General features: G+C 44.2%; 2 protein-coding genes across 2 annotated transcripts; both read right to left on the minus strand.

Annotated features, from left to right (window-relative positions):
• Nucleotides 1–537: 537 nt before the first annotated feature.
• LOC310859180 (protein NLRC3-like) lies at nt 538–14110 on the minus strand (the record flags this gene model as incomplete). Its single annotated transcript, XM_083765581.1, is given in 8 exon segments — nt 538–601; nt 1315–1431; nt 5550–5705; nt 5787–5867; nt 9762–9814; nt 9817–10343; nt 11001–12380; nt 14101–14110. Coding segments are annotated over 8 exon segments (2388 nt in total).
• A 3444-nt stretch (nt 14111–17554) lies between these two features.
• LOC310859181 (uncharacterized protein) lies at nt 17555–25651 on the minus strand (the record flags this gene model as incomplete). The annotated part of the gene is made up of 5 exons (XM_083765582.1): nt 17555–17591; nt 18286–18402; nt 19433–19549; nt 22266–22382; nt 25506–25651. 5 exons carry the CDS (start codon nt 25649–25651, stop codon nt 17555–17557), a joined length of 534 nt encoding a protein of 177 aa, XP_083621708.1.
• Between the last annotated feature and the right edge of the window lie 114 nt (nt 25652–25765).

Here is a 25765-nt window from a genome sequence, read left to right on the forward strand (position 1 = left end):
AGGATCAGGTGGTGAACATGTGGGGGGGAATGGTTCAGGACCGAGGATCAGGTGGTGAACATGTGGGGGGAATGGTTCAGGACCGAGGATCAGGTGGTGAACATGTGGGGGGGAATGGTTCAGGACCGAGGATCAGGTGGTGAACATGTGGGGGGGAATGGTTCAGGACCGAGGATCAGGTGGTGAACATGTGGGGTGAATGGTTCAGGACAGAGGATCAGGTGGTGAACATGTGGGGGGAATGGTTCAGGACAGAGGATCAGATGGTGAACATGTGGGGGGAATGGTTCAGGACAGAGGATCAGATGGTGAACATGTGGGGGGATGGTTGATAGAAATCCTTGCTCAATGTTCTTGAGTGAATTGAAGGAAATTGACATTTTGGACATAGTCAAAAACAGTCAAAACAAAACATCTACAGACTATAATGATATTGACATGTCACTGGTCAAACAGGTCATTGGGGGGGGGGATTTCTAGGTCATTTACACACATGACGTAATGACTGTTTTTACACCAAATAGCCGATCTACAAGCTCACGCTGCGACACACTGGACAACACTGGACAGCTTCTCAAAGTCTTTGTCTCTCAGGGCACGACTCAGGTGGAGAGAAGTGGATTGGGTGGATGTTTATTGGAGGTGCCGTGCCCCGTCGCGGTCCATTTGGTTCCATTTGAACCATCTGGACCCAATGCACATCACACTGTGTGTGTGTGTGTGTGTGTGTGTGTGTGCGTGTGTGTGTGTGTGTGTGTGTGTGTGTGTGTGTGCGTGTGCGTGTTTCCTTGAGGTATATGATTGTTATAGAATATAAATAGAATAGAATACAATAGAAAAGCCAAAAACTAATCTTAAGAAAATAAGAGGGTCTCGACCCACAGGTTGAGAACCACTGTGCTACTTTTACAACGACCCAAGATGACCCTAATGGTGACCCCAGATGACCCTAACCGTGACCCCAGATGACCCTAACCGTGACCCTGAATGACCCTAACGGTGACCCCAGATGACCCTAACCGTGACCCCAGATGACCCTAACCGTGACTCCATGGAAACCAAAACATATTGATTATGTAAACACCCCCCCCCCCCCGCCACCACACCTGTTCCTGATTATTACATTATAATACAACACACTGTCTGTCTGTCCTCACAGCCTGTCTGTCTGTCCTCACAGCCTGTCTGTCTGTCCTCACAGCCTGTCTGTCTGTCCTCACAGCCTGTCTGTTTGTCCTCACAGCCTGTCTGTCTGTCCTCACAGCCTGTCTGTCCTCACACAGAGACACAGAGGAGTCAGGGTCCAACCCAAACCCAGCGTAGAGCGGTTGAGTGAAGGCGGTCTGGACGGTGTACAGGTGAGTCAGAGTGTCCTCTAACACTCTGTAGAAGGACAGAGTCCCAGCGGGACGGTCCAGATACACGGCTACTCTGTTGGAGCCAGAGGGACGGATAGGAAGGTCAGTCTGCTTAGTATTGTGTGTGACAGAGTAAAAGTTACCATGGTGACCATCAGCACAGTACAGACACCAGGACCGTTCATTCCGTCCAAGCACACAGTCCTGACCTCCTCCTTTCCTACTGATGTCTCCGTCAGTCACTCCTATCACAACCACTCCACTGAACTGTACCTCACTGTAGCAGCGTTCATCTAGACTCTCTGAACTCAGAACCTGAGCCGCTCTATCAAACCTGTCAGGATGATCAGGATATGAATGAGGCTGATCATCCTGACGGGTCACCTTCCTGTTGTTCTCAGACAGAGAGAGGACACGGTGTGCTGTGTTTGTGTCCAGAGTGAGACGCTGGAAATCTGATGAGAAAACAACACAGTACATTAAATACATCATTCACTGAATGATACGTGACCGCATGTGCACACACACACACACACACACACACACACACACACAGTATCAGATGTACAAGCTCAAAGCGCGGCACGCAGTGATGCGCTTTGAGCTTGTAGATCTGCTATTATTAAATAGCCAACGTATAAAATATGGATAAAGTGTTTAACCCATCCTCCCATTTTGGGCGGGAACCCCTTTTGGTGTTAGCACTATGTTATGCTTTAGCTATTGAAAAATAGCAGACCTACAAGCTCGTAGCGCGCCACCGAGTGGCGCGCTACGAGCTTGTAGGTCTGCTATTTTTGAAAAATCGAGAACGACTGACATAGAAACCCCCTGTAACCATCCACGGACCCCCTGGAACCCCCCAAGGACCCCCTGGAACCCCCCCAGTTCCACAACATGTTGCAACGCAACACATTGTGAGCTTGAAGATCAGATATTTTCAGCAGATTTGGTGCCGAGGGAAAAGGAGGGTCCGAGGATAGATGACAGACAGACAGACAGACAGACAGACAGACAGACAGACAGACAGACAGACAGACAGACAGACAGACAGACAGACAGACAGACAGACAGACAGACAGACAGACAGACAGACAGACAGACAGACAGACTCACGTGTTGTAAGGAGTTGAGGTTCACAGCGTTGAGGTTTAGTCCAGCGTTCTCCTCCATGATTCACACTGTAGGAAGTAGAACAACAATGAATCAAGTCAAAACCTGCTGCTTAATGTCTCACATCGGCCTGTTTTAGTCCCACCAAATATTTACTAAACACATTTTGTCATCATTCTCCCACAGACTCTGTCCAAACATCACTCGTTGGAAGAGGAGGTCGGACGCGGTTTTTATTATTTGTTTAATTCGAAGCGCAGTTGCGTTCCACTGACTTTGGGACTGGTTTGGGGCGGGAGGGGGGTTTGAATGTAATTATTGACTGTTGGTTTGAGTTTGTTTTCTTGTTTGTTTATTTCATTTAGTAGGGAAAGAGACAGGGAGAGACGTCATTGTGAAGTGTACTGTTTACCTGTGATTTCGTCAATTACAATTTCCTACATAAAGTGTTCAGAGTAAACCCCACAATCCTGCTGATTTATTCCTTAGTGAATAATTTGCCTTGCTGTGAAGAGGGCGATTGTTACACACTGATACTTCTATCATCTCTATAGATAGATTATAGACATAAATATATATCAATACTTCTATCCTCATGTCTTTAGACTATGATGTCATTTAGAACACTGTTTAGATTCAGATGCTGTTTATCATTCTAGTATATCATGGTGAACATCATAACACTCACTGTAAATCACTGTCTGTATCAATCACTGTACATTCAAAATGTTAGAAATAGAACCATGGAACACAGACACCGACTATACTGTATATTAATGTTATAATACAGGGGTGGGCAACTTTGTACTTTCCCCCCTAAAGGAACGCTTGGAGGAAGCTGCCACCAGGTTTATTGACTAACACTAAGACTAGACTAAGACTAGACCATTTCAGATGAGTAAAATAGGACTAAAACTAAAGCGTGTGTTATTCAAAAGACTAAATTGGAATTAGCTGTCAAAATGAACACTGGCCAGGCTACCATATTGCAGCGTTGCAAACTGCATAATATTGCTGCCCTACAGAACAGATGTGAGTCAAGCAAGAACCCTCATGAAACAGAGGTGTTCAGAGAGCAACATCTAGTGGTCTATTGCACCTTTCAATCTGAGATTGTTTTGGGTCCATTTGGTTACAACGGAGCTTGTAATAGGCCATTTTAACCCATTTAGGCCTGACGTCGAAATTAAAAAAATGTCTTCTAAATTCTGACAGTTTTCTGAAATACCTGTTTCTGTATCAGTGGTTCTCACAGGGTTAAACGCTATGTGTTCAATATTTCATGTCAAGGACCCCAAAAAATATATGTAACTGGCCGCCGACCCCCATCTGAAAACATGTTGTTCCAGGGACCCCTCCCCCCAGAAGCAAAGATTTGAGTTTAAAATGTTCGCTCTGAAAGAGCCCAAAATGGGTTAAAATTGTCTATAGGCAACCTTAGGCACAAATAAGGAGGGTGATCACTGGCACACTGCGGCATAAGTGTGTGAAAGAGCCTTTTTGGTTTAAAATACTATAACTAACTATTAAAAAAAAGATAGCCAACGTATAAAATATGGATAAAGTGTTCAACCCATTCTGAACGGGAACCCCTTTTGGTGTTAGCACTATGTTATGTTTTAGCCATTGAAAAATAGAAGATCTACAAGCTCGTAGCGCGCCACCGAGTGGCGCGCTACGAGCTTGTAGGTCTGCTATTTTTGAAAAATCGAAGAACGACTGACATAGAAACATAGCTTTTTCAGAAAACTGTCAAGATGTAGAAGACCCCTGGAACCCCCCAAGGACCCCCTGGAACAGACAGACAGACAGACAGACAGACAGACAGACAGACAGACAGACAGACAGGATGTAGAAACATTCACCCATTCACACACAAATTCATACACAGATGACAGAGGTAAGTAATTACATCTAATTACATTCTACATTAATTAAAACTCAGAACAATAACCCACCTATCTCCCTAGTCAGAGTTGTGCTATATTTCCACCCTCACCCCAGAGGGACACATATTACACATTACATTGCACACTACTGTCGTAGCAAAAACAGCCAATCTACAAGCTCACAACACGCCGCAATGTGACGCCTTTTGAGCTTGTGGATCAGCTATTTTTGCTATTATTTGAACTGAAATCCTGAATTATTCTTTTGCTATTTTTTAATTGGAATCCTGAAAAGTAATATTAATTTAATTTCAAATGCATTTAACTTTATGAACCAAATACAAATACATTGGACATAAAAAATAGACATCAAAACAATAATATATCAATGTTCGGATATATATACCTGCGGGCCGCTTTAAGTGATGGTGGGGGCTGCATGTGGCCCCCGGGCCGCCAGTTGGCCCCCCATGTATGTTATATATAACCATGGAACATAGACACTATCTACTGTATATTAATCTATGTTATAGAACCATGGAACACAGACACTATCTACTGTATATTAATCTATGTTATAGAACCATGGAACACAGACACTATCTACTGTATATTAATCTATGTTATAGAACCATGGAACATAGACACTATCTACTGTATATTAATCTATGTTATAGAACCATGGAACACAGACACTATCTACTGTATATTAATCTATGTTATAGAACCATGGAACACAGACACTATCTACTGTATATTAATCTATGTTATAGAACCATGGAACATAGACACTATCTACTGTATATTAATCTATGTTATAGAACCATGGAACATAGACACTATCTACTGTATATTAATCTATGTTATAGAACCATGGAACACAGACACTATCTACTGTATATTAATCTATGTTATAGAACCATGGAACATAGACACTATCTACTGTATATTAATCTATGTTATAGAACCATGGAACACAGACACTATCTACTGTATATTAATCTATGTTATAGATTATAGAACCATGGAACATAGTCACTATCTACTGTATATTAAATCTCTGCTGGAATGAACATGATCATAGGGGTTCAGAGAGTCTTGCTCAAGGACACTTCGACATGTAGCAGCCAGGAGGAGCCGGGAATTTAACCTGGAACCTTTGACTGCCGCTCTACACAAGTCTACTCACTTGACAGTCTCCAGGGCAGCAGACAGCGTCTTCAGAGCAGAGTCTCCTAAGTGGCTGAAGTTCAAGTCCAGCTGTTTCAGCTGGGAGGAGGGGTTGGAGGTCACAGCTGAAGCCAGAGAAGAACAGCCTTCCTCTGTGACTCCACAGCCTGACAACCTGCAGAGAAATACACATTTAACAAAGTGCTGTGTTGATGTTCACGTAGAGATCCACACAGAGAGAACACACATTCTTTACCCCAGGATCTGCAGTCCACACTGTGGACTCTTCAGTAACGCAGAGAGCTGGAGCAGTTGTGATTCCTGCAGGCAGATGAAACTGAGGTCCAATTCTTTCAGATGGAGAAGATTAGAGCTGAGAGCTGAGAGCAGAACTTCAAATCCTGTCTGTGTGAAGGTACAGCCAGCAAGTCTGTAATTACACATGAAATATCTGGACTGAATATCACAGTTTTGGAGTAAAGACGCCAAGAGATGGAAAGAGAAGGCAGGCAGGGATAATGTGAAGTAAATCATCATAATCTTAATCTTCCAACATAGGAATTGTGTGTGTAAGTGTGCGTGTGCGTGCGTGCCAACATGACATACTGTAATCACTGTACCCCATTAGTTCACATGATGATAATCCCCTAGCAGCCATGATGGATCACATATTGTAGTTACTGTACCGTAGCATTGATAATGATAATTCCCTAGCAGCCATGATGGATCACATATTGTAGTTACTGTACCGTAGCATTGATAATGATAATCCCCTAGCAGCCATGATGGATCACATATTGTAGTTACTGTACCGTAGCATTGTGATGTGAGAGTGTGAACTAGACAACACAAACTCTGACCATATCATTATTCTAATCAGTGGGATACCATGATGTCAACTTTATTAACACTCTTATTATTAACCCATTCTGACCTGAGATCAGATTCATACGAGGTTTCCACTGGACACACACTGGTCTGATTAACCCATTCTGACCTGAGATCAGATTCTAAAAATGTCAGTCGTTCTTCGATTTTTCAAAAATAGCAGACCTACAAGCTCGTAGCGCGCCACTCGGTGGCGCGCTATGAGCTTGTAGATCTGCTATTTTTCAATAGCTAAAGCATAACATGATGCTAACACCAAAATGGGTTCCCGTTCAGAATGGGTTAAGAATCAAACTATAAATAATAAAACAGAACTAATGTAAATAATAATGTGACCTCAGTATCTCCAGATGACAGTTTGGACTCTTCAATGCAGCAGTGAGCAGGTCCATGGATGGATCCGTTATGGCATTATAACTGATGTCCAATTCTCTTAGATGTGAAGGATTAGAGCTGAGAGCTGAAGCCACAATCTCATATTCTGCCTTTCGGGGGTCACAGCCAACAAGTCTGTAAATGTAGATGATGTAAAATCAGTGATCATCAACACAGATTAGATCAAATTCATGTTCAATGAAATGAACTATAAAGTGTAATGTAAATGTACCAATGTCTAGTTGGTCAGATATTGACAGGTCATATAAGAACAATCTAGTTGGTCAGATATTGACAGGTCATATAAGAACAGTCTAGTTGGTCAGATAAGAACAGGTCATATAAGAACAGTCTAGTTGGTCAGATATTGACAGGTCATATAAGAACAGTCTAGTTGGTCAGATATTGACAGGTCATATAAGAACAGTCTAGTTGGTCAGATATTGACAGGTCATATAAGAACAGTCTAGTTGGTCAGATATTGACAGGTCATATAAGAACAGTCTAGATCAGGGGTTTTCAACCGGTGGTCCGCGCCCCCCTGGTGGTCCGCAGAGGTACTGCTGGTGGTCCGCAGCCAGGCATTCAGAAATGTTGTATTTTTGCCTTTTTTTCTTTACCTTTCTAATATATATTATAAAACTTATTTGCACTATTTTTACTTGTTTGTGAATAATAATAATAACTTAAGTCGAATCTAACATTACAATTCAAAAAGTCAAGTGCTCAACGTGTCAAATAAACTAAAAAAAGCTGACGGAGCCATCAGCTGCTGCAGCGGAACAACCATCCTTCTCTTCCACCCAACGCATGTTGTGCTTCCACCCAACGCATGCATGCTTACCGTGCTTGCTGCCCAAGGCAAGCACGGTAAGACGTTGCCATAATTATTCATCCAATTCATAATAATACGTTTGGGAAAGTCAAATCTCCCTGCCATAGAGTTATAATATCTGCCGCGGATCGATTGAATAGTCTCACATAAGGCCTATTCAATGTGCAACTTCTCAGTCTATCGTTGCCGAAAAGGCAGAGCTACAAGCTCACAACGCGATGCAGCCAGGTGCAATGTGAGCTGGTAGATTGGCTATTTTTGGTGCGTGGCACCGTCGTACGATGATGTATACATTACGCCAGGGCTCCACTGGGCGCGTTGCGTCACACGTGCGTCACGCGTGCGTGCGTCAAAAAACGAACCGGTTAAATTTTATGGTGACGGAGACGCGACGCAACGCGGGCAGTGGAGCCACCCTCCATTGATTAAAAGGGAACATTCCCGACGCTGACGGAGACGCGACGCAGACGCGACGCGCCCAGTGGAGCCCTGGCGTTACTCTTTTAAAGTGACGGTACACAATGAACAGTTCCCTCTGTATGTTAGAAAGGTAATGTATAAACCGTTGTAGGTTGGTTAAAATAAAGAGAAGATTATTAGATTAATAGAATAAGATAAAAATATATATTCTGTTTCTGTGTGTGTGTGTGTGTGTGTGTGTGTGTGTGTGTGTGTGTGTGGGGGGGGGGGGGGGGGGGTTGTCAGAAACAAACCTACTGTGACTGTCAAATGTGTCTTCAGTGTTTGGGTGATTAACTGAAATGGATTATTATTTTGAGACTTATTTTGAGTCCTGCTTAGTACAAGTAAAAAACACTTTTGTTAAAATACTTAGTTTTTTTTGTCCAGCTCATGAATGTAGCCTGTGATAGTGTGATTAGTGAGTAACAAGTAAGAAGAAAACAAGAACAATCTTAACCCATGGTGCATGAATGCCCCACCACTGTTGTGTCGGGTGGGTCCATCGTAGATCTACGATGAACCCACCCGACACAACAGTGGTGGTCCCCAGGCTGCTGCTAGTCAGAATGGTGGTCCCTGGGTCAAAACCAGTTGAAAACCCCTGGTCTAGTTGGTCGGATATTGACAGGTCATATAAGAACAGTCTAGTTGGTCAGATATTGACAGGTCATATAAGAACAGTCTAGTTGGTCAGATATTGACAGGTCATATAAGAACAGTCTAGTTGGTCAGATATTGACAGGTCATATAAGAACAGTCTAGTTGGTCAGATATTGACAGGTCATATAAGAACAGTCTAGTTGGTCAGATATTGACAGGTCATATAAGAACAGTCTAGTTGGTCAGATAAGAACAGGGAACCAGAAAACATCAAAGTGAAAGACAAATAATCTGTATTAACCCATTCTGACCTGAAATCAGATTCTAAAAATGTCTTCTACATCCTGATAGTTTTCTGAAAAAGCTGTTTCTATGTCAGTCGTTCTTCGACTAAAATAGCAGACCTACAAGCTCATATGAGCTCATATGAGCTTGTAGATCTGCTATTTTTCAATAGCTAAAGCATAACATGGTGTTTAACCCATTCTGACCTGAGATCAGATTCTAACGCACAGAAGAGTGGTGGTTCTTTAACGCATTTTGACCTGAGATCAGATTCTAAAAAATGTCTTCTAAATCCTGACAGTTTCAAAAAATAGCAGACCTACAAGCTCATAGCGCGCCACTCGGTGGCGCGCTATGAGCTTGTAGATCTGCTATTTTTCAATAGCTAAAGCATGACATGATGACACCAAAAGGGGTTCCCGCCCAAAATGGGTTAAAACACCAAAAGGGGTTCCCGCCCAAAATGATTTAATACTACAGTGTGTAACTTGCATTGATTGATCTATGAATGTTATCTTATTTATTCTTTTTACTTTGTTCTCTGTGCGTGTCAGTCAGTTCCATTTAGGCAAAAATGCTGTATAAATATTACACACACACACACACACACACACACACACACACACACACACACACACACACACACACACACACACACACACACACACACACACACACACACACACACACACACACACACACACTTTGAGACCCGATTATTATTATAGTAATTAGGTGTGATGGTATATTGATTCTAACAGGTTTTCTATCCACATGACTACTAACCGAGCCTTTCTGCTGTTCCTCACAGCTGGGAGTAGTCTGGATCTCCCCATGCTGATGATGTGTTGTATTGTTGCAGGTCAAACTCCTCCTCCTCGTCTGACGTCATCAGTATGAACGCCAGAGCTGAACACTGGCTCTCAGACAGTAGTGTCTTTGATCTGTCCGCTGACTTCAGGTACTGTTGGATCTCCTGATGAACTGAGAGGTCGTTCATCTCCATCAGACAGTGGAAGATGTTGATGAATCTGTCAGGAGAGAGACTCTCATCCTCACTTTTCATCTCCTTCAGGTTGTTGATGACTCTCTGGATGCTCTCTGGACTGTTCTCTGTGTGACCCAGCAGGCCTCCTAACAGACTCTGGTTGGACTCCAGCGAGAGGCCATGAAGGAAGCGGACAAAGAGGTCCAGGTGGCCGTTCTTACTCTTCAGGGCTTTTTGAAAGGCTCTCTGCAGGAAGTCGTCCAGGGTCATTTCTTCATTCATACTCTTCAGGGTTTCTTCAATGGAATCTTCTTCTCCTCCTCCTCCTCCTCCCATACTCTTCAGGGTTTCTTCAATGGAATCTTCTTCTCCTCCTCCTCCTCCTCCCATACTCTTCAGGGATTCTTCCATGGCTCTCTGCAGGATGACGTCTTCTTCTTCTTCTCCTCCCCCTCCTCCCATACTCTTCAGGGATTCTTCCATGGCTCTCTGCAGGATGACGTCTTCTTCTTCTTCTTCTCCTCCTCCCCCTCCTCCTCCTCCTCCTCCTCCTCCCCCTCCTCCTCCTCCTCCTCCTCCTCCTCCTCCTCCTCCCATACTCTTCAGGGATTCTTCCATGGCTCTCTGCAGGATGACGTCTTCTCCTCCTCCTCCTCCTCCTCCTCCTCCTCCTCCTCCTCCTCCTCCTCCTCCTCCTCCTCCTCCTCCTCCTCCTCCTCCTCCTCCTCCTCCTCCTCCTCCTCCTCCCATACTCTTCAGGGATTCTTCAATGGCTCTCTGCAGGATGACGTCATCTTCTTCTTCTTCTCCTCCTCCTCCTCCTCCTCCTCCTTCTCCTCCTCCTCCTCCTCCTTCTCCTCCTCCTCCTCCTCTTCCTCCTCCTTCCATACTCTTCAGGGATTCTTCCATGGCTCTCTGCAGGATGACGTCATCTTCTTCTTCTTCTCCTCCTCCTCCTCCTCCTCCTCCTCCTCCTCCTTCTCCTCCTCCTCCTCCTCCTTCTCCTCCTCCTCCTCCTCTTCCTCCTCCTTCCATACTCTTCAGGGATTCTTCCATGGCTCTCTGCAGGAAGACGTCTTCGTCTTCTTCTTCTTCTTCTTCTTCTTCTTCTTCTCCTCCTCCCAGGAATGTCTTCAGTACCTTCATGTTCTTCTGTGTGAAACAGTGCATCAGGTAGACTGCAGCCAGGAACTCCTGGATGCTCAGATGAACAAAGCTGTAGATCTTCCTCTGAGATCGAACGGTCTCTTCTTTGAAGATCTCTGTGCACACTCCCGAGTACAGCGCGGCGTGGTTCACATCGAGACCACACTCTTCCAGGTCTTCTTGGTAGAACGTGACGCTGCCTTTCTTCAGATGTTTAAACGCCAGCAGGCACAGCATCAGAAGAACATCCCTGTCAGTCTCGCCATACATCGTCATCATCCTTTTTATCATGATCGATATGAAGTGGCTGAACATCCCGGTCAGGCTCTTGGGCAGCTGTCCTGTCTTGCCTGTCTTCACCAGGTCCTCCACAACGGTAGCGGTCATCCAACAGAAGACTGGGATGTGACACATGATGTGGATGCTCTTTGATGTCTTCACGTGTGAGATGATGGTGCTGGCCAGCTTCCTATCATCACTGAACATCTTCCTGAAGAACTCCTCCTTCTGGGGGTCTGTGAACCCTCGTATTTCTGTCACCATGTCAACGCATTCAGGAGGGATCTGATAGGCTGCTGCAGGTCTGGTGGTTATCCAGAGGAGAGCCGAGGGGAGCAGATTCCTCTTGATGAGGTTCGTCAACAGCAGGCCCACCGATGATGTCACCGTGACATCAGAGACGACGTCATTGTTGTCGAAGGCGTCAGAATCGACGTCAATGTTCTGGAATTTCAGCGGAAACCTGCTTTCATCGAGACCATCGAAGATGAAGCCAACTTTCCAGGCAGCGAGCTGCTCTGCTGTGAGCTTCTCTAACGTTGGATGGAAAACATGGATCAGTGAGAGAAGACTGTGCTGCTCATCTCGGACCAAGTTCAGCTCCCGGAATGCGAAGAGAACCAGGAGATTGATGTCTTGGTTCTCCAAACCTCTCGCCCAGTCCAGAGCGAACTTACGCACGGAGAATGTCTTCCCGATGCCAGCGATGCCAATGGTCAGAACTCTGCCGCTGGGCGTGTCTCTGCCAGGGAGGAGGGTCTTAAAGATGGCACGGCACTTGATTATGACGTCATAGAGGGTCTTCATGCTGGAGGCGGTCTCAAGCTGCCACACCTCATGTTGCTGATTAACCCCTTCACTCCCTCCCACTGATAGGTGGAGTTCTGTGTAGATGTCGGAGAGGGAGGAGGGCTCTTCAGTGACGTATGCCACATGATCAAGACCGTCCACAGTGACCTTATAGACCTTTACATACTCCGGCAGACGGACTTCTGATATGAGGAGACAATTAATACATGTTAAACATTATGCTTCATTTACAACTTTACATTGAACAATCCATAGCATTAAAACAACTATGTATAATATATATCCTCCAGAAAATCTAAATTTGTAAAAGAATAAAAAATGAGACAATTGGCTAAAATAAATAACATACATTTTAGTCTAAATGTATGTGTTTATCATCAGTATTTGTATTTGGACATTGAGACAGGAATACAACGAGTATATTTAATCTGATGAGTCTGCTGCTATTTAAACATTTCATTCATTGAAATAAAATGTTAGTGTAAAATGTGTCCAGTCTTACTGTGTCCAGGTATGGTTCGACTGAATGTCTTCTGTCCAGGTGTGTTTCTGAATGTCTCTCTGTGGAGATGAAGACAATAGAATATATACATAATAGATGAAGACAATAGAATATATACATATAGATGAAGACAATAGAATATATACATATAGATGAAGACAATAGAATATATACATATAGATGAAGACAATAGAATATATACATATAGATGAAGACAATAGAATATATACATATAGATGAAGACAATAGAATATATACATATAGATGAAGACAATAGAATATATACATATAGATGAAGACAATAGAATATATACATATAGATGAAGACAATAGAATATATACATAGATGAAGACAATAGAATATATATATATATATATATAGATGAAGACAATAGAATATATACATATAGATGAAGACAATAGAATATATACATATAGATGAAGACAATAGAATATATACATATAGATGAAGACAATAGAATATATACATATAGATGAAGACAATAGAATATATACATATAGATGAAGACAATAGAATATATACATATAGATGAAGACATTAGAATATATACATATAGATACATATGTATCTAACGGTTAATTTTCCAGACGGGTAGCCGATGGCATTATCCGGTTAATTAACGGTTGTTGATTTTTTTAATTAATTAATAGGTTACCCCAAATGTAATATGCATTTATAGGCTACATAATTAAAGTTGGTAGACGAATGGTCTTTTTAAAAGACAAACAAAATGTTGTTAAAGCAACATTTAACAATATAAATAAATTGTTGCCTATATCAATAGGCGTTGTCATCAATAAACAACGCATCGCATCTGCATGCATGCATCTGCGCGTCTACAGTACAGAGGTCCGCCGGTTCTATTCCAAAACATAAATAAGTCCAGTCCAGATCTGAGCAGCCTATAGCCTAACTATAAAGCCACTGGACGCATGGGCTAATTATTAAGGACGATCAGCATGCATGTCACCGTGTTCTGTTTGTTGACTTTTCGCTGACGAGAAACCCCTCAAACATGGATAGCACATGGCTAACTTGATAGCCGTAAGCCGTGCCAGTGTGGGGAGAACTTTGGGACATTGAGGGGGCAGAAAACAGCGCCCGAGCAGCGCTGTTCATGCAGCCTGGAGTGTGACAAGCTGGGCGGCGCAAATAACAGCAATTTTAGGCATGTGTGCAACATGACAACTGTTTTGTACAGTATTGTACAGTGACAACTACAGTCTCTGTAATGTTTATGTTGTACTATTACTAAAAACAATCTAAAATAAAGGGATTTAAGATCAGAACACGCATTTATTATTATGCAAATTAACCGTAAAGCTGATAAGCATACTCGGATATTTCTTAACGGTTGGATAACCGGCTAGCCGGTTACCCCCTGACATCGGGTATGGGCTCTGATGACGCAGAGGAGAGAACACGCCCCCAGCGCCCACAGCGGGAATCGAACCCAGGACCTTCTAGCTGTGAGGCGACAACACTACAGACTGTGCCACTGTCCCCCCTCTTGGTTTTATTTTTGATAAAGATTTCAAACTTAATAAACAAATCAGCTCCGTCGTTAAAACTATCTTCTTCCAAACATCGCCACGGTCAAATCCTACCTCCCCTAAAAACAGCTGGAGATGGTTATCCATGCATTGATTTCATCAAGAATAGATTATTGCAACTCTTTGTATATTGGCATCGACCAGGCGTCACTCAGGCGTTTACAGCTAGTGCAGAACACAGCTGCCCGCCAACTGACAGTCAGTATAAAATATGTTATAGTGTATATTGTATAGTGTTATGGTGTATATTGTATAGTGTTACAGTGTTATAGTGTTGTATATATTTATAGGAGGGTTGACATACTGTGAATCAGGAGGTCCAGGTTCGTTACTGAAGTTAGGAGGATTTCCTGGTTTAGACCAGTCACTCTTCACAGACAGAAGGCTGGGAGTTGGAGACTCTGCTCTGTGGTAGACACTTCTGGAATCATACAGACAGAAATAACAATACATAAACAACAGAGACAGTGAATAATACTACTAGAAATAATACTAAGTAAATAACAGACAGTAATTAGCATAACAGTAGCTTGTATTCCATGTAGTACAAATGGTGCAATGGAATGATTTGCCCAAGGAGATAAAGACAAGTGCCTCTCTAAACACTTAAAACTTAGTTCAGGATTGAGAAGGCGTTTTTAGAATCCTGAATGGGTCTGTTGAATTGAGCAATTTAACAGTTATCTCTGTAACACATTCCGACCAGGATTACTGCATGTTTTTGTGAGGCTACCTACCCTAGGGGTCACGGGGAGAACATGTGAGGGTACCTACCCTAGGGGACACGGGGAGAACATGTGAGGGTACCTACCCTAGGGGACACAAGGAGAATATGTGATGGTACCTACCCTAGGGGACACGGGGAGAACATGTGAGGGTACCTACCCTAGGGGACACGGGGAGAACATGTGAGGGTACCTACCCTAGGGGTCACGGGGAGAACATGTGAGGGTACCTACCCTAGGGGACACGGGGAGAACATGTGAGGGTACCTACCCTAGGGGACACAGGGAGAACATGTGAGGGTACCTACCCTAGGGGACACGGGGAGAACATACAAACTCCACACAGAAAGGCCCTTTCGCCAACCCCGCCTCGGGTATGGGCATTGATGACGTAGAGGAGAGAACACGCCCCCAGCGCCCACAGCGGGAATCGAACCCAGGATCTTCTAGCTGTGAGGCGACAACACTACCGGCTGTACCACTGTCCCCCCTCTTGGTTTTATTTTTGATACAGATTTTAAACTTAATATACAAATCTGCTCCGTCGTTAAAACTCTCTTCTTCCAATCATCGCCACGGTCAAATCCTACCTCCCCTAAAAACAGCTGGAGATGGTTATCCATGCTTTGATTTCATCAAGAATAGATTATTGCAACTCTTTGTATATTGGCATCGACCAGGCGTCACTCAGGCGTTTACAGCTAGTGCAGAACACAGCTGCCCGCCTTCTCACCGGCACTATAAAATATGTTATGGTGTATATTGTATAGTGTTACAGTGTTATAGTGTTGTATATATTTATAGGAGGGTTGACATACTGTGAATCAGGAGGTCCAGGTTCGTTACTGAAGTTAGGAGGATTTCCTGGTTTAGACCAGTCACTCTTCACAGACAGAAGGCTGGGAGTTGGAGACTCTGCTCTGTGGTGGACACTTCTGGAATCATACAGACAGAAATAACAATACATAAACAACAGAGACAGTGAATAATACTACTAGAAATAATACTAAGTAAATAACAGACAGTAATTAGCATAACAGTATAGCTTGTATTCCATGTATTACAAACGGTGCAATGGAATGATTTCCCCAAGGAGATAAAGACAACACACTTAAAACACTTAAAACTTAGGTCAGGATTGAGAAGGCGTTTTTAGAATCCTGAATCTTTTGAATTAAACAATTGTAACAGTTATCTCCTTAACACATTCCGACCAGGATTACTGCATGTTTTTGTGAGGCTACCTACCCTAGGGGTCACGGGGAGAACATGTGAGGGTACCTACCCTAGGGGACACGGGGAGAACATGTGAGGGTACCTACCCTAGGGGACACAAGGAGAACATGTGATGGTACCTACCCTAGGGGACACGGGGAGAACATGTGAGGGTACCTACCCTAGGGGACACGGGGAGAACATGTGAGGGTACCTACCCTAGGGGTCACGGGGAGAACATGTGAGGGTACCTACCCTAGGGGACACGGGGAGAACATGTGAGGGTACCTACCCTAGGGGACACAGGGAGAACATGTGAGGGTACCTACCCTAGGGGACACGGGGAGAACATACAAACTCCACACAGAAAGGCCCTTTCGCCAACCCCGCCTCGGGTATGGGCATTGATGACGTAGAGGAGAGAACACGCCCCCAGCGCCCACAGCGGGAATCGAACCCAGGGCCTTCTAGCTGTGAGGCGACAACACTACCGGCTGTACCACTGTCCCCCCTCTTGGTTTTATTTTTGATAAAGATTTTAAACTTAATAAACAAATCAGCTCCGTCGTTAAAACTCTCTTCTTCCAATCATCGCCACGGTCAAATCCTACCTCCCCTAAAAACAGCTGGAGATGGTTTTCCATGCTTTGATTTCATCAAGAATAGATTATTGCAACTCTTTGTATATTGGCATCGACCAGGCGTCACTCAGGCGTTTACAGCTAGTGCAGAACACAGCTGCCCGCCTTCTCACCGGCACTATAAAATATGTTATGGTGTATATTGTATAGTGTTATAGTGTTGTATATATTTATAGGAGGGTTGACATACTGTGAATCAGGAGGTCCAGGTTCGTTACTGAAGTTAGGAGGATTTCCTGGTTTAGACCAGTCACTCTTCACAGACAGAAGGCTGGGAGTTGGAGACTCTGCTCTGTGGTGGACACTTCTGGAATCATACAGACAGAAATAACAATACATAAACAACAGAGACAGTGAATAATACTACTAGAAATAATACTAAGTAAATAACAGACAGTAATTAGCATAACAGTAGCTTGTATTCCATGTAGTACAAACGGTGCAATGGAATGATTTGCCCAAGGAGATAAAGACAAGTGCCTCTCTAAACACTTAAAACTTAGTTCAGGATTGAGAAGGCGTTTTTAGAATCCTGAATGGGTCTGTTGAATTGAGCAATTTAACAGTTATCTCTGTAACACATTCCGACCAGGATTACTGCATGTTTTTGTGAGGCTACCTACCCTAGGGGTCACGGGGAGAACATGTGAGGGTACCTACCCTAGGGGACACGGGGAGAACATGTGAGGGTAACTACCCTAGGGGACACAAGGAGAATATGTGATGGTACCTACCCTAGGGGACACGGGGAGAACATGTGAGGGTACCTACCCTAGGGGACACGGGGAGAACATGTGAGGGTACCTACCCTAGGGGTCACGGGGAGAACATGTGAGGGTACCTACCCTAGGGGACACGGGGAGAACATGTGAGGGTACCTACCCTAGGGGACACAGGGAGAACATGTGAGGGTACCTACCCTAGGGGACACGGGGAGAACATACAAACTCCACACAGAAAGGCCCTTTCGCCAACCCCGCCTCGGGTATGGGCATTGATGACGTAGAGGAGAGAACACGCCCCCAGCGCCCACAGCGGGAATCGAACCCAGGATCTTCTAGCTGTGAGGCGACAACACTACCGGCTGTGCCACTGTCCCCCCTCTTGGTTTTATTTTTGATAAAGATTTTAAACTTAATAAACAAATCAGCTCCGTCGTTAAAACTCTCTTCTTCCAATCATGGCCACGGTCAAATCCTACCTCCCCTAAAAACAGCTGGAGATGGTTATCCATGCTTTGATTTCATCAAGAATAGATTATTGCAACTCTTTGTATATTGGCATCGACCAGGCGTCACTCAGGCGTTTACAGCTAGTGCAGAACACAGCTGCCCGCCTTCTCACCGGCACTATAAAATATGTTATGGTGTATATTGTATAGTGTTACAGTGTTATAGTGTTGTATATATTTATAGGAGGGTTGACATACTGTGAATCAGGAGGTCCAGGTTCGTTACTGAAGAGAGGAGGATTTCCTGGTTTAGACCAGTCACTCTTCACAGACAGAAGGCTGGGAGTTGGAGACTCTGCTCTGTGGTGGACACTTCTGGAATCATACAGACAGAAATAACAATACATAAACAACAGAGACAGTGAATAATACTACTAGAAATAATACTAAGTAAATAACAGACAGTAATTAGCATAACAGTATAGCTTGTATTCCATGTATTACAAACGGTGCAATGGAATGATTTCCCCAAGGAGATAAAGACAACACACTTAAAACACTTAAAACTTAGGTCAGGATTGAGAAGGCGTTTTTAGAATCCTGAATCTTTTGAATTAAACAATTGTAACAGTTATCTCCTTAACACATTCCGACCAGGATTACTGCATGTTTTTGTGAGGGTACCTACCCTAGGGGACACGGGGAGAACATGTGAGGGTACCTACCCTAGGGGACACGGGGAGAACATGTGGGGGTATCTACCCTAGGGGAAACGGGGAGAACATGTGAGGGTACCTACCCTAGGGGAAACGGGGAGAACATGTGAGGGTACCTACCCTAGGGGACACGGGGAGAACATGTGAGGGTATCTACCCTAGGGGACACGGGGAGAACATACAAACTCCACACAGAAAGGCCCTTTCGCCAACCCCGCCTCGGGTATGGGCATTGATGACGTAGAGGAGAGAACACGCCCCCAGCGCCCACAGCGGGAATCGAACCCAGGATCTTCTAGCTGTGAGGCGACAACACTACCGGCTGTGCCACTGTCCCCCCTCTTGGTTTTATTTTTGATAAAGATTTTAAACTTAATAAACAAATCAGCTCCGTCGTTAAAACTCTCTTCTTCCAATCATCGCCACGGTCAAATCCTACCTCCCCTAAAAACAGCTGGAGATGGTTATCCATGCTTTGATTTCATCAAGAATAGATTATTGCAACTCTTTGTATATTGGCATCGACCAGGCGTCACTCAGGCGTTTACAGCTAGTGCAGAACACAGCTGCCCGCCAACTGACAGTCAGTATAAAATATGTTATAGTGTATATTGTATAGTGTTATGGTGTATATTGTATAGTGTTACAGTGTTATAGTGTTGTATATATTTATAGGAGGGTTGACATACTGTGAATCAGGAGGTCCAGGTTCGTTACTGAAGTTAGGAGGATTTCCTGGTTTAGACCAGTCACTCTTCACAGACAGAAGGCTGGGAGTTGGAGACTCTGCTCTGTGGTGGACACTTCTGGAATCATACAGACAGAAATAACAATACATAAACAACAGAGACAGTGAATAATACTACTAGAAATAATACTAAGTAAATAACAGACAGTAATTAGCATAACAGTAGCTTGTATTCCATGTAGTACAAACGGTGCAATGGAATGATTTGCCCAAGGAGATAAAGACAACACACTTAAAACACTTACAACTTAGGTCAGGATTGAGAAGGCGTTTTTAGAATCCTGAATGGGTCTGTTGAATTGAGCAATTTAACAGTTATCTCTGTAACACATTCCGACCAGGATTACTGCATGTTTTTGTGAGGCTACCTACCCTAGGGGTCACGGGGAGAACATGTGAGGGTACCTACCCTAGGGGACACGGGGAGAACATGTGAGGGTACCTACCCTAGGGGACACGGGGAGAACATGTGAGGGTACCTACCCTAGGGGACACGGAGAACATACAAACTCCACACAGAAAGGCCCTTTCGCCAACCCCGCCTCGGTTATGGGCATTGATGACGTAGAGGAGAGAATGTCGTGTAATTCCTAACTATACACTCACTAAACTGGACTAAAATAGACAAAGGACGAAGAGTATTTCAGCACGCCTCAGACGATCAGATGAAGGAGCACGCAGAGAGATGTGAACTTAAGTGTAGAGTCTGTATTTATTGCAACAACCGAGACAAAGACAGAGGGCTTCCCGCGGCCCTTGAGTTGAGCCGCGGAGCCCAGAGCACACCTGACCGTACGGTCAGGCTGCCCCAACAAGACTTCCTAACATTGTATTTTCAGATGCTTATATGAGTCTCACATCAAACATTTGGTGTCCCTGGGAGGACAGACAGTACTTTTACATACGAATGACATTGAGATGCATATAGAGTGACGTCTTGAGACTTAATCAAGTGACCTGTTGGTTTAAACAATAGGATGCTAATTCCTATCACACCTATAGCCGAGCCAGGCTACTTACTATGCAGGATGGCTCCAGCTAGACTACAGATTCCCACATTGACTTTAGCATAGTAGAATTATTCCCACATTACTTTTAGCAGTGTGCCATTTGGTTATAGAATGACGAATTATTGAGTCCATATACGACAAGAACACGCCCCCAGCGCCCACAGCGGGAATCGAACCCAGGACCTTCTAGCTGTGAGGCGACAACACTACCGACTGTGCCACTGTCCCCCCTCTTGGTTTTATTTTTGATAAAGATTTTAAACTTAATAAACAAATCAGCTCCGTCGTTAAAACTCTCTTCTTCCAATCATCGCCACGGTCAAATCCTACCTCCCCTAAAAACAGCTGGAGATGGTTATCCATGCTTTGATTTCATCAAGAATAGATTATTGCAACTCTTTGTATATTGGCATCGACCAGGCGTCACTCAGGCGTTTACAGCTAGTGCAGAACACAGCTGCCCGCCTTCTCACCGGCACTATAAAATATGTTATAGTGTATATTGTATAGTGTTATAGTGTATATTGTATAGTGTTATAGTGTATATTGTATAGTGTTACAGTGTTATAGTGTTGTATATATTTATAGGAGGGTTGACATACTGTGAATCAGGAGGTCCAGGTTCGTTACTGAAGAGAGGAGGATTTCCTGGTTTAGACCAGTCACTCTTCACAGACAGAAGGCTGGGAGTTGGAGACTCTGCTCTGTGGTAGACACTTCTGGAATCATACAGACAGAAATAACAATACATAAACAACAGAGACAGTGAATAATACTACTAGAAATAATACTAAGTAAATAACAGACAGTAATTAGCATAACAGTATAGCTTGTATTCCATGTATTACAAACGGTGCAATGGAATGATTTCCCCAAGGAGATAAAGACAACACAGTTAAAACACTTAAAACTTAGGTCAGGATTGAGAAGGCGTTTTTAGAATCCTGAATCTTTTGAATTAAACAATTGTAACAGTTATCTCCTTAACACATTCCGACCAGGATTACTGCATGTTTTTGTGAGGGTACCTACCCTAGGGGACACGGGGAGAACATGTGAGGGTACCTACCCTAGGGGACACGGGGAGAACATGTGAGGGTACCTACCCTAGGGGACACGGAGAGAACATGTGAGCGTACCTACCCTAGGGGACACGGGGAGAACATGTGAGGGTACCTACCCTAGGGGACACGGGGAGAACATGTGAGGGTACCTACCCTAGGGGACACGGGGAGAACATGTGAGCGTACCTACCCTAGGGGACACGGGGAGAACATACAAACTCCACACAGAAAGGCCCTTTCGCCAACCCCGCCTCGGGTATGGGCTCTAATGACGTAGAGGAGAGAAAACGCCCCCAGCGCCCACAGCGGGAATCGAACCCAGGGCCTTCTAGCTGTGAGCAGAAAACACTACCGACTGTGCCACTGTCCCCCCTCTTGGTTTTATTTTTGATAAAGATTTCAAACTTAATAAACAAATCAGCTCCGTCGTTAAAACTATCTTCTTCCAATCATGGCCACGGTCAAATCCTACCTCCCCTAAAAACAGCTGGAGATGGTTATCCATGCTTTGATTTCATCAAGAATAGATTATTGCAACTCTTTGTATATTGGCATCGACCAGGCGTCACTCAGGCGTTTACAGCTAGTGCAGAACACAGCTGCCCGCCAACTCACAGTCAGTATAAAATATGTTATAGTGTATATTGTATAGTGTTACAGTGTTATAGTGTTGTATATATTTATAGGAGGGTTGACATACTGTGAATCAGGAGGTCCAGGTTCGTTACTGAAGTTAGGAGGATTTCCTGGTTTAGACCAGTCACTCTTCACAGACAGAAGGCTGGGAGTTGGAGACTCTGCTCTGTGGTGGACACTTCTGGAATCATACAGACAGAAATAACAATACATAAACAACAGAGACAGTGAATAATACTACTAGAAATAATACTAAGTAAATAACAGACATTAATTAGCATAACAGTAGCTTGTATTCCATGTAGTACAAACGGTGCAATGGAATGATTTGCCCAAGGAGATAAAGACAAGTGCCTCTCTAAACACTTAAAACTTAGGTCAGGATTGAGAAGGCGTTTTTAGAATCTTGAATGGGTCTGTTGAATTGAGCAATTGTAACAGTTATGTCTTTAACACATTCCGACCAGGATTACTGCATGTTTTTGTGAGGGTACCTACCCTAGGGGTCACGGGGAGAACATGTGAGGGTACCTACCCTAGGGGACACGGGGATAACTTGTGAGGGTACCTACCCTAGGGGACACGAGGAGAACATGTGAGGGTACCTACCCTAGGGACACTGGGAGAACATATAAGGGTACCTACCCTAGGGGACACGGGGAGAACATGTGAGGGTACCTACCCTAGGGGACACAGGGAGAACATGTGAGGGTACCTACCCTAGGGGACACGGGGAGAACATGTGAGGGTACCTACCCTAGGGGACACCGGGAGAACATGTGAGGGTACCTACCCTAGGGGACACGGGGAGAACATGTGAGGGTACCTACCCTAGGGGACACGGGGAGAACATGTGAGGGTACCTACCCTAGGGGACACGGGGAGAACATGTGAGGGTACCTACCCTAGGGGACACCGGGAGAACATGTGAGGGTACCTACCCTAGGGGACACCGGGAGAACATGTGAGGGTACCTACCCTAGGGGACACGGGGAGAACATGTGAGGGTACTATACACTAGGTGTATATGTGCTTAAGGACTGTAGGGAGCAGCTCAGCCCTGTACTGAGACACATGTTCCAGGTATCTCTAGATACACACTATGTACCAAAAGCGTGGAAGACCTCGCTTATAGTTCCAGTGCCGAAGATGTCCAATCCCAAAGTCCTTAACGACTATCGGCCAGTTGCCTTGACAACATTGTTAATAAAGAGCTTGGAGCGCATTATCTTAAATAACCTCCTTAATAATGTGCAACATGAAATGGACCCCTTGCAATTTGCATATAGAAAGGGGAGGGGCACTGATGATGCTCTTCTTCTTATGCTTAATAAAATCTACTACCATCTAGATAAACCTCAAAAGAAACGATTTGCTCGGGTACTCTTTGTAGACTTCTCCTCTGCGTTTAACACAATGAGACCTCATATTTTGATGAGGAAACTCTTTGATATGGGTGTTAACACCAATATCATCAGGTGGGTGGAGTCATTCCTGATTGAGCGGGTACAACAGGTCAAGGTGAATAAAGCAATATCTCTCCCCATTACGACCAACACGGGGGCTCCGCAAGGGAGCCTGATTTCACCGCTATTGTTCACGCTGTACACAAGCGACTGTAGGAGTGAGTCAAATAACACCTGTATTGTTAAATTCGCAGACGACACAGCTATTGTTGGTCTGACTGAGGATGATGAGATAAGCTATAGAAGAACAGTGGACGAGTTTGCCGGTTGGTGCAGGAGTAACTTCCTCCAGCTTAATATCAAAAATACTAAGGAGGTCATATTGGACCTTAGGACTGGTGCCCATGCACACCAGGAAATAGTCATTGGTGGGGATTGGGTAGTGATTGTGGACGAATATAAGTACTTGGGTACAACGATCGATTCCAAGCTGACATGGAATTCCAACACTCATTCCATCTACAAGAAAGGTCAGGAGAGGCTGCATTTTATGCGCAGACTGAGACAGTATAACGTTGAAAAAAATATCATGGCACTTTTTCATCGATCCTTTGTGGAGAGTGCATTGACATTTTGTTTTGTTTCATGGTATGGCTCATTATCATTGGTTAATAAGAACAAACTCCATAAAATCATCAGCGTGTCCAGTAAAATAGCTGGGGTACGATTTGAGAGTATGACCTCAATGTATGAGACCCGGGTACTCAGGAAGGGGAAAGCTATTACTAGGGACAACACACACCCGTTATACAGCCAATACCATCTTTTACCATCAGGGCGACGGTATATGGTACCTTCCCTGCAGGCTAGGGCCTCAAGATGGTTTGTTCCCATAAGTATAGGGCTTATGAACAAACAGCCCCATCTCAGTTCCGTGCATAAAGTGTGATGTGATGCCTCTTGGAACTATGACTGGTGGCCTTCTGTTGGCACTGTTTCTTTATTGTCTATGTACTGTGTGATCCGTTTGTTTACATGTTTTATGTATATCCTGACGACTGCTGTGCACAAAACAAATTTCCGAAAGGACAAATAAAGTATCTATCTATCTATCTATCTATCTATGTATCTATCTATCTATCTAGGGGACACGGGGAGAACATGTTAGGGTACTATAGGGGAAACGGGGAGTACATGTGAGGGTACTATACCCTAGGGGACACGGGGAGAACATGTGAGGGTACCTACCCTAGGGGACACGGGGAGAACATGTGAGGGTACCTACCCTAGGGGACACGGGGAGAACATGTGAGGGTACCTACCCTAGGGGACACGGGGAGAACATGTGAGGGTACCTACCCTAGGGGACACGGGGAGAACATGTGAGGGTACCTACCCTAGGGGACACGGGAAGAACATACAAACTCCACACAGAAAGGCCCTTTCGCCAACCCCGCCTCGGGTATGGGCATTGATGACGTAGAGGAGAGAACACGCCCCCAGCGCCCACAGCGGGAATCGAACACAGGACCTTCTAGCTGTGAGGCGACAACACTACCGACTGTGCCACTGTCCCCCCTCTTGGTTTTATTTTTTATAAATATTTCAAACTTAATAAACAAATCAGCTCCGTCGTTAAAACTCTCTTCTTCCAATCATCGCCACGGTCAAATCCTACCTCCCCTAAAAACAGCTGGAGATGGTTATCCATGCTTTGATTTCATCAAGAATAGATTATTGCAACTCTTTGTATATTGGCATCGACCAGGCGTCACTCAGGCGTTTACAGCTAGTGCAGAACACAGCTGCCCGCCTTCTCACCGTCACTATAAAATATGTTATACTGTATATTGTATAGTGTTATAGTGTTGTATATATTTATAGGAGGGTTGACATACTGTGAATCAGGAGGTCCAGGTTCGTTACTGAAGAGAGGAGGATTTCCTTTAGACCTGTCACTCTTCACAGACAGAAGGCTGGGAGTTGGAGACTCTGCTCTGTGGTGGACACTTCTGGAATCATACAGACAGAAATAACAATACATAAACAACAGAGACGTTCTGATTCAACGTATTGATGCTGGATGGACTGGAGGCTCCCTCTCTGCTCAGGAAAAGAACTAACCCAATGCACTTTGCACATTTTGTAGTTAAACGAT

The sequence above is a fragment of the Protomyctophum parallelum genome (genome assembly GCF_964188405.1).
Source record: "Protomyctophum parallelum genome assembly, chromosome: 5".
Taxonomy (NCBI): domain Eukaryota; kingdom Metazoa; phylum Chordata; class Actinopteri; order Myctophiformes; family Myctophidae; genus Protomyctophum; species Protomyctophum parallelum.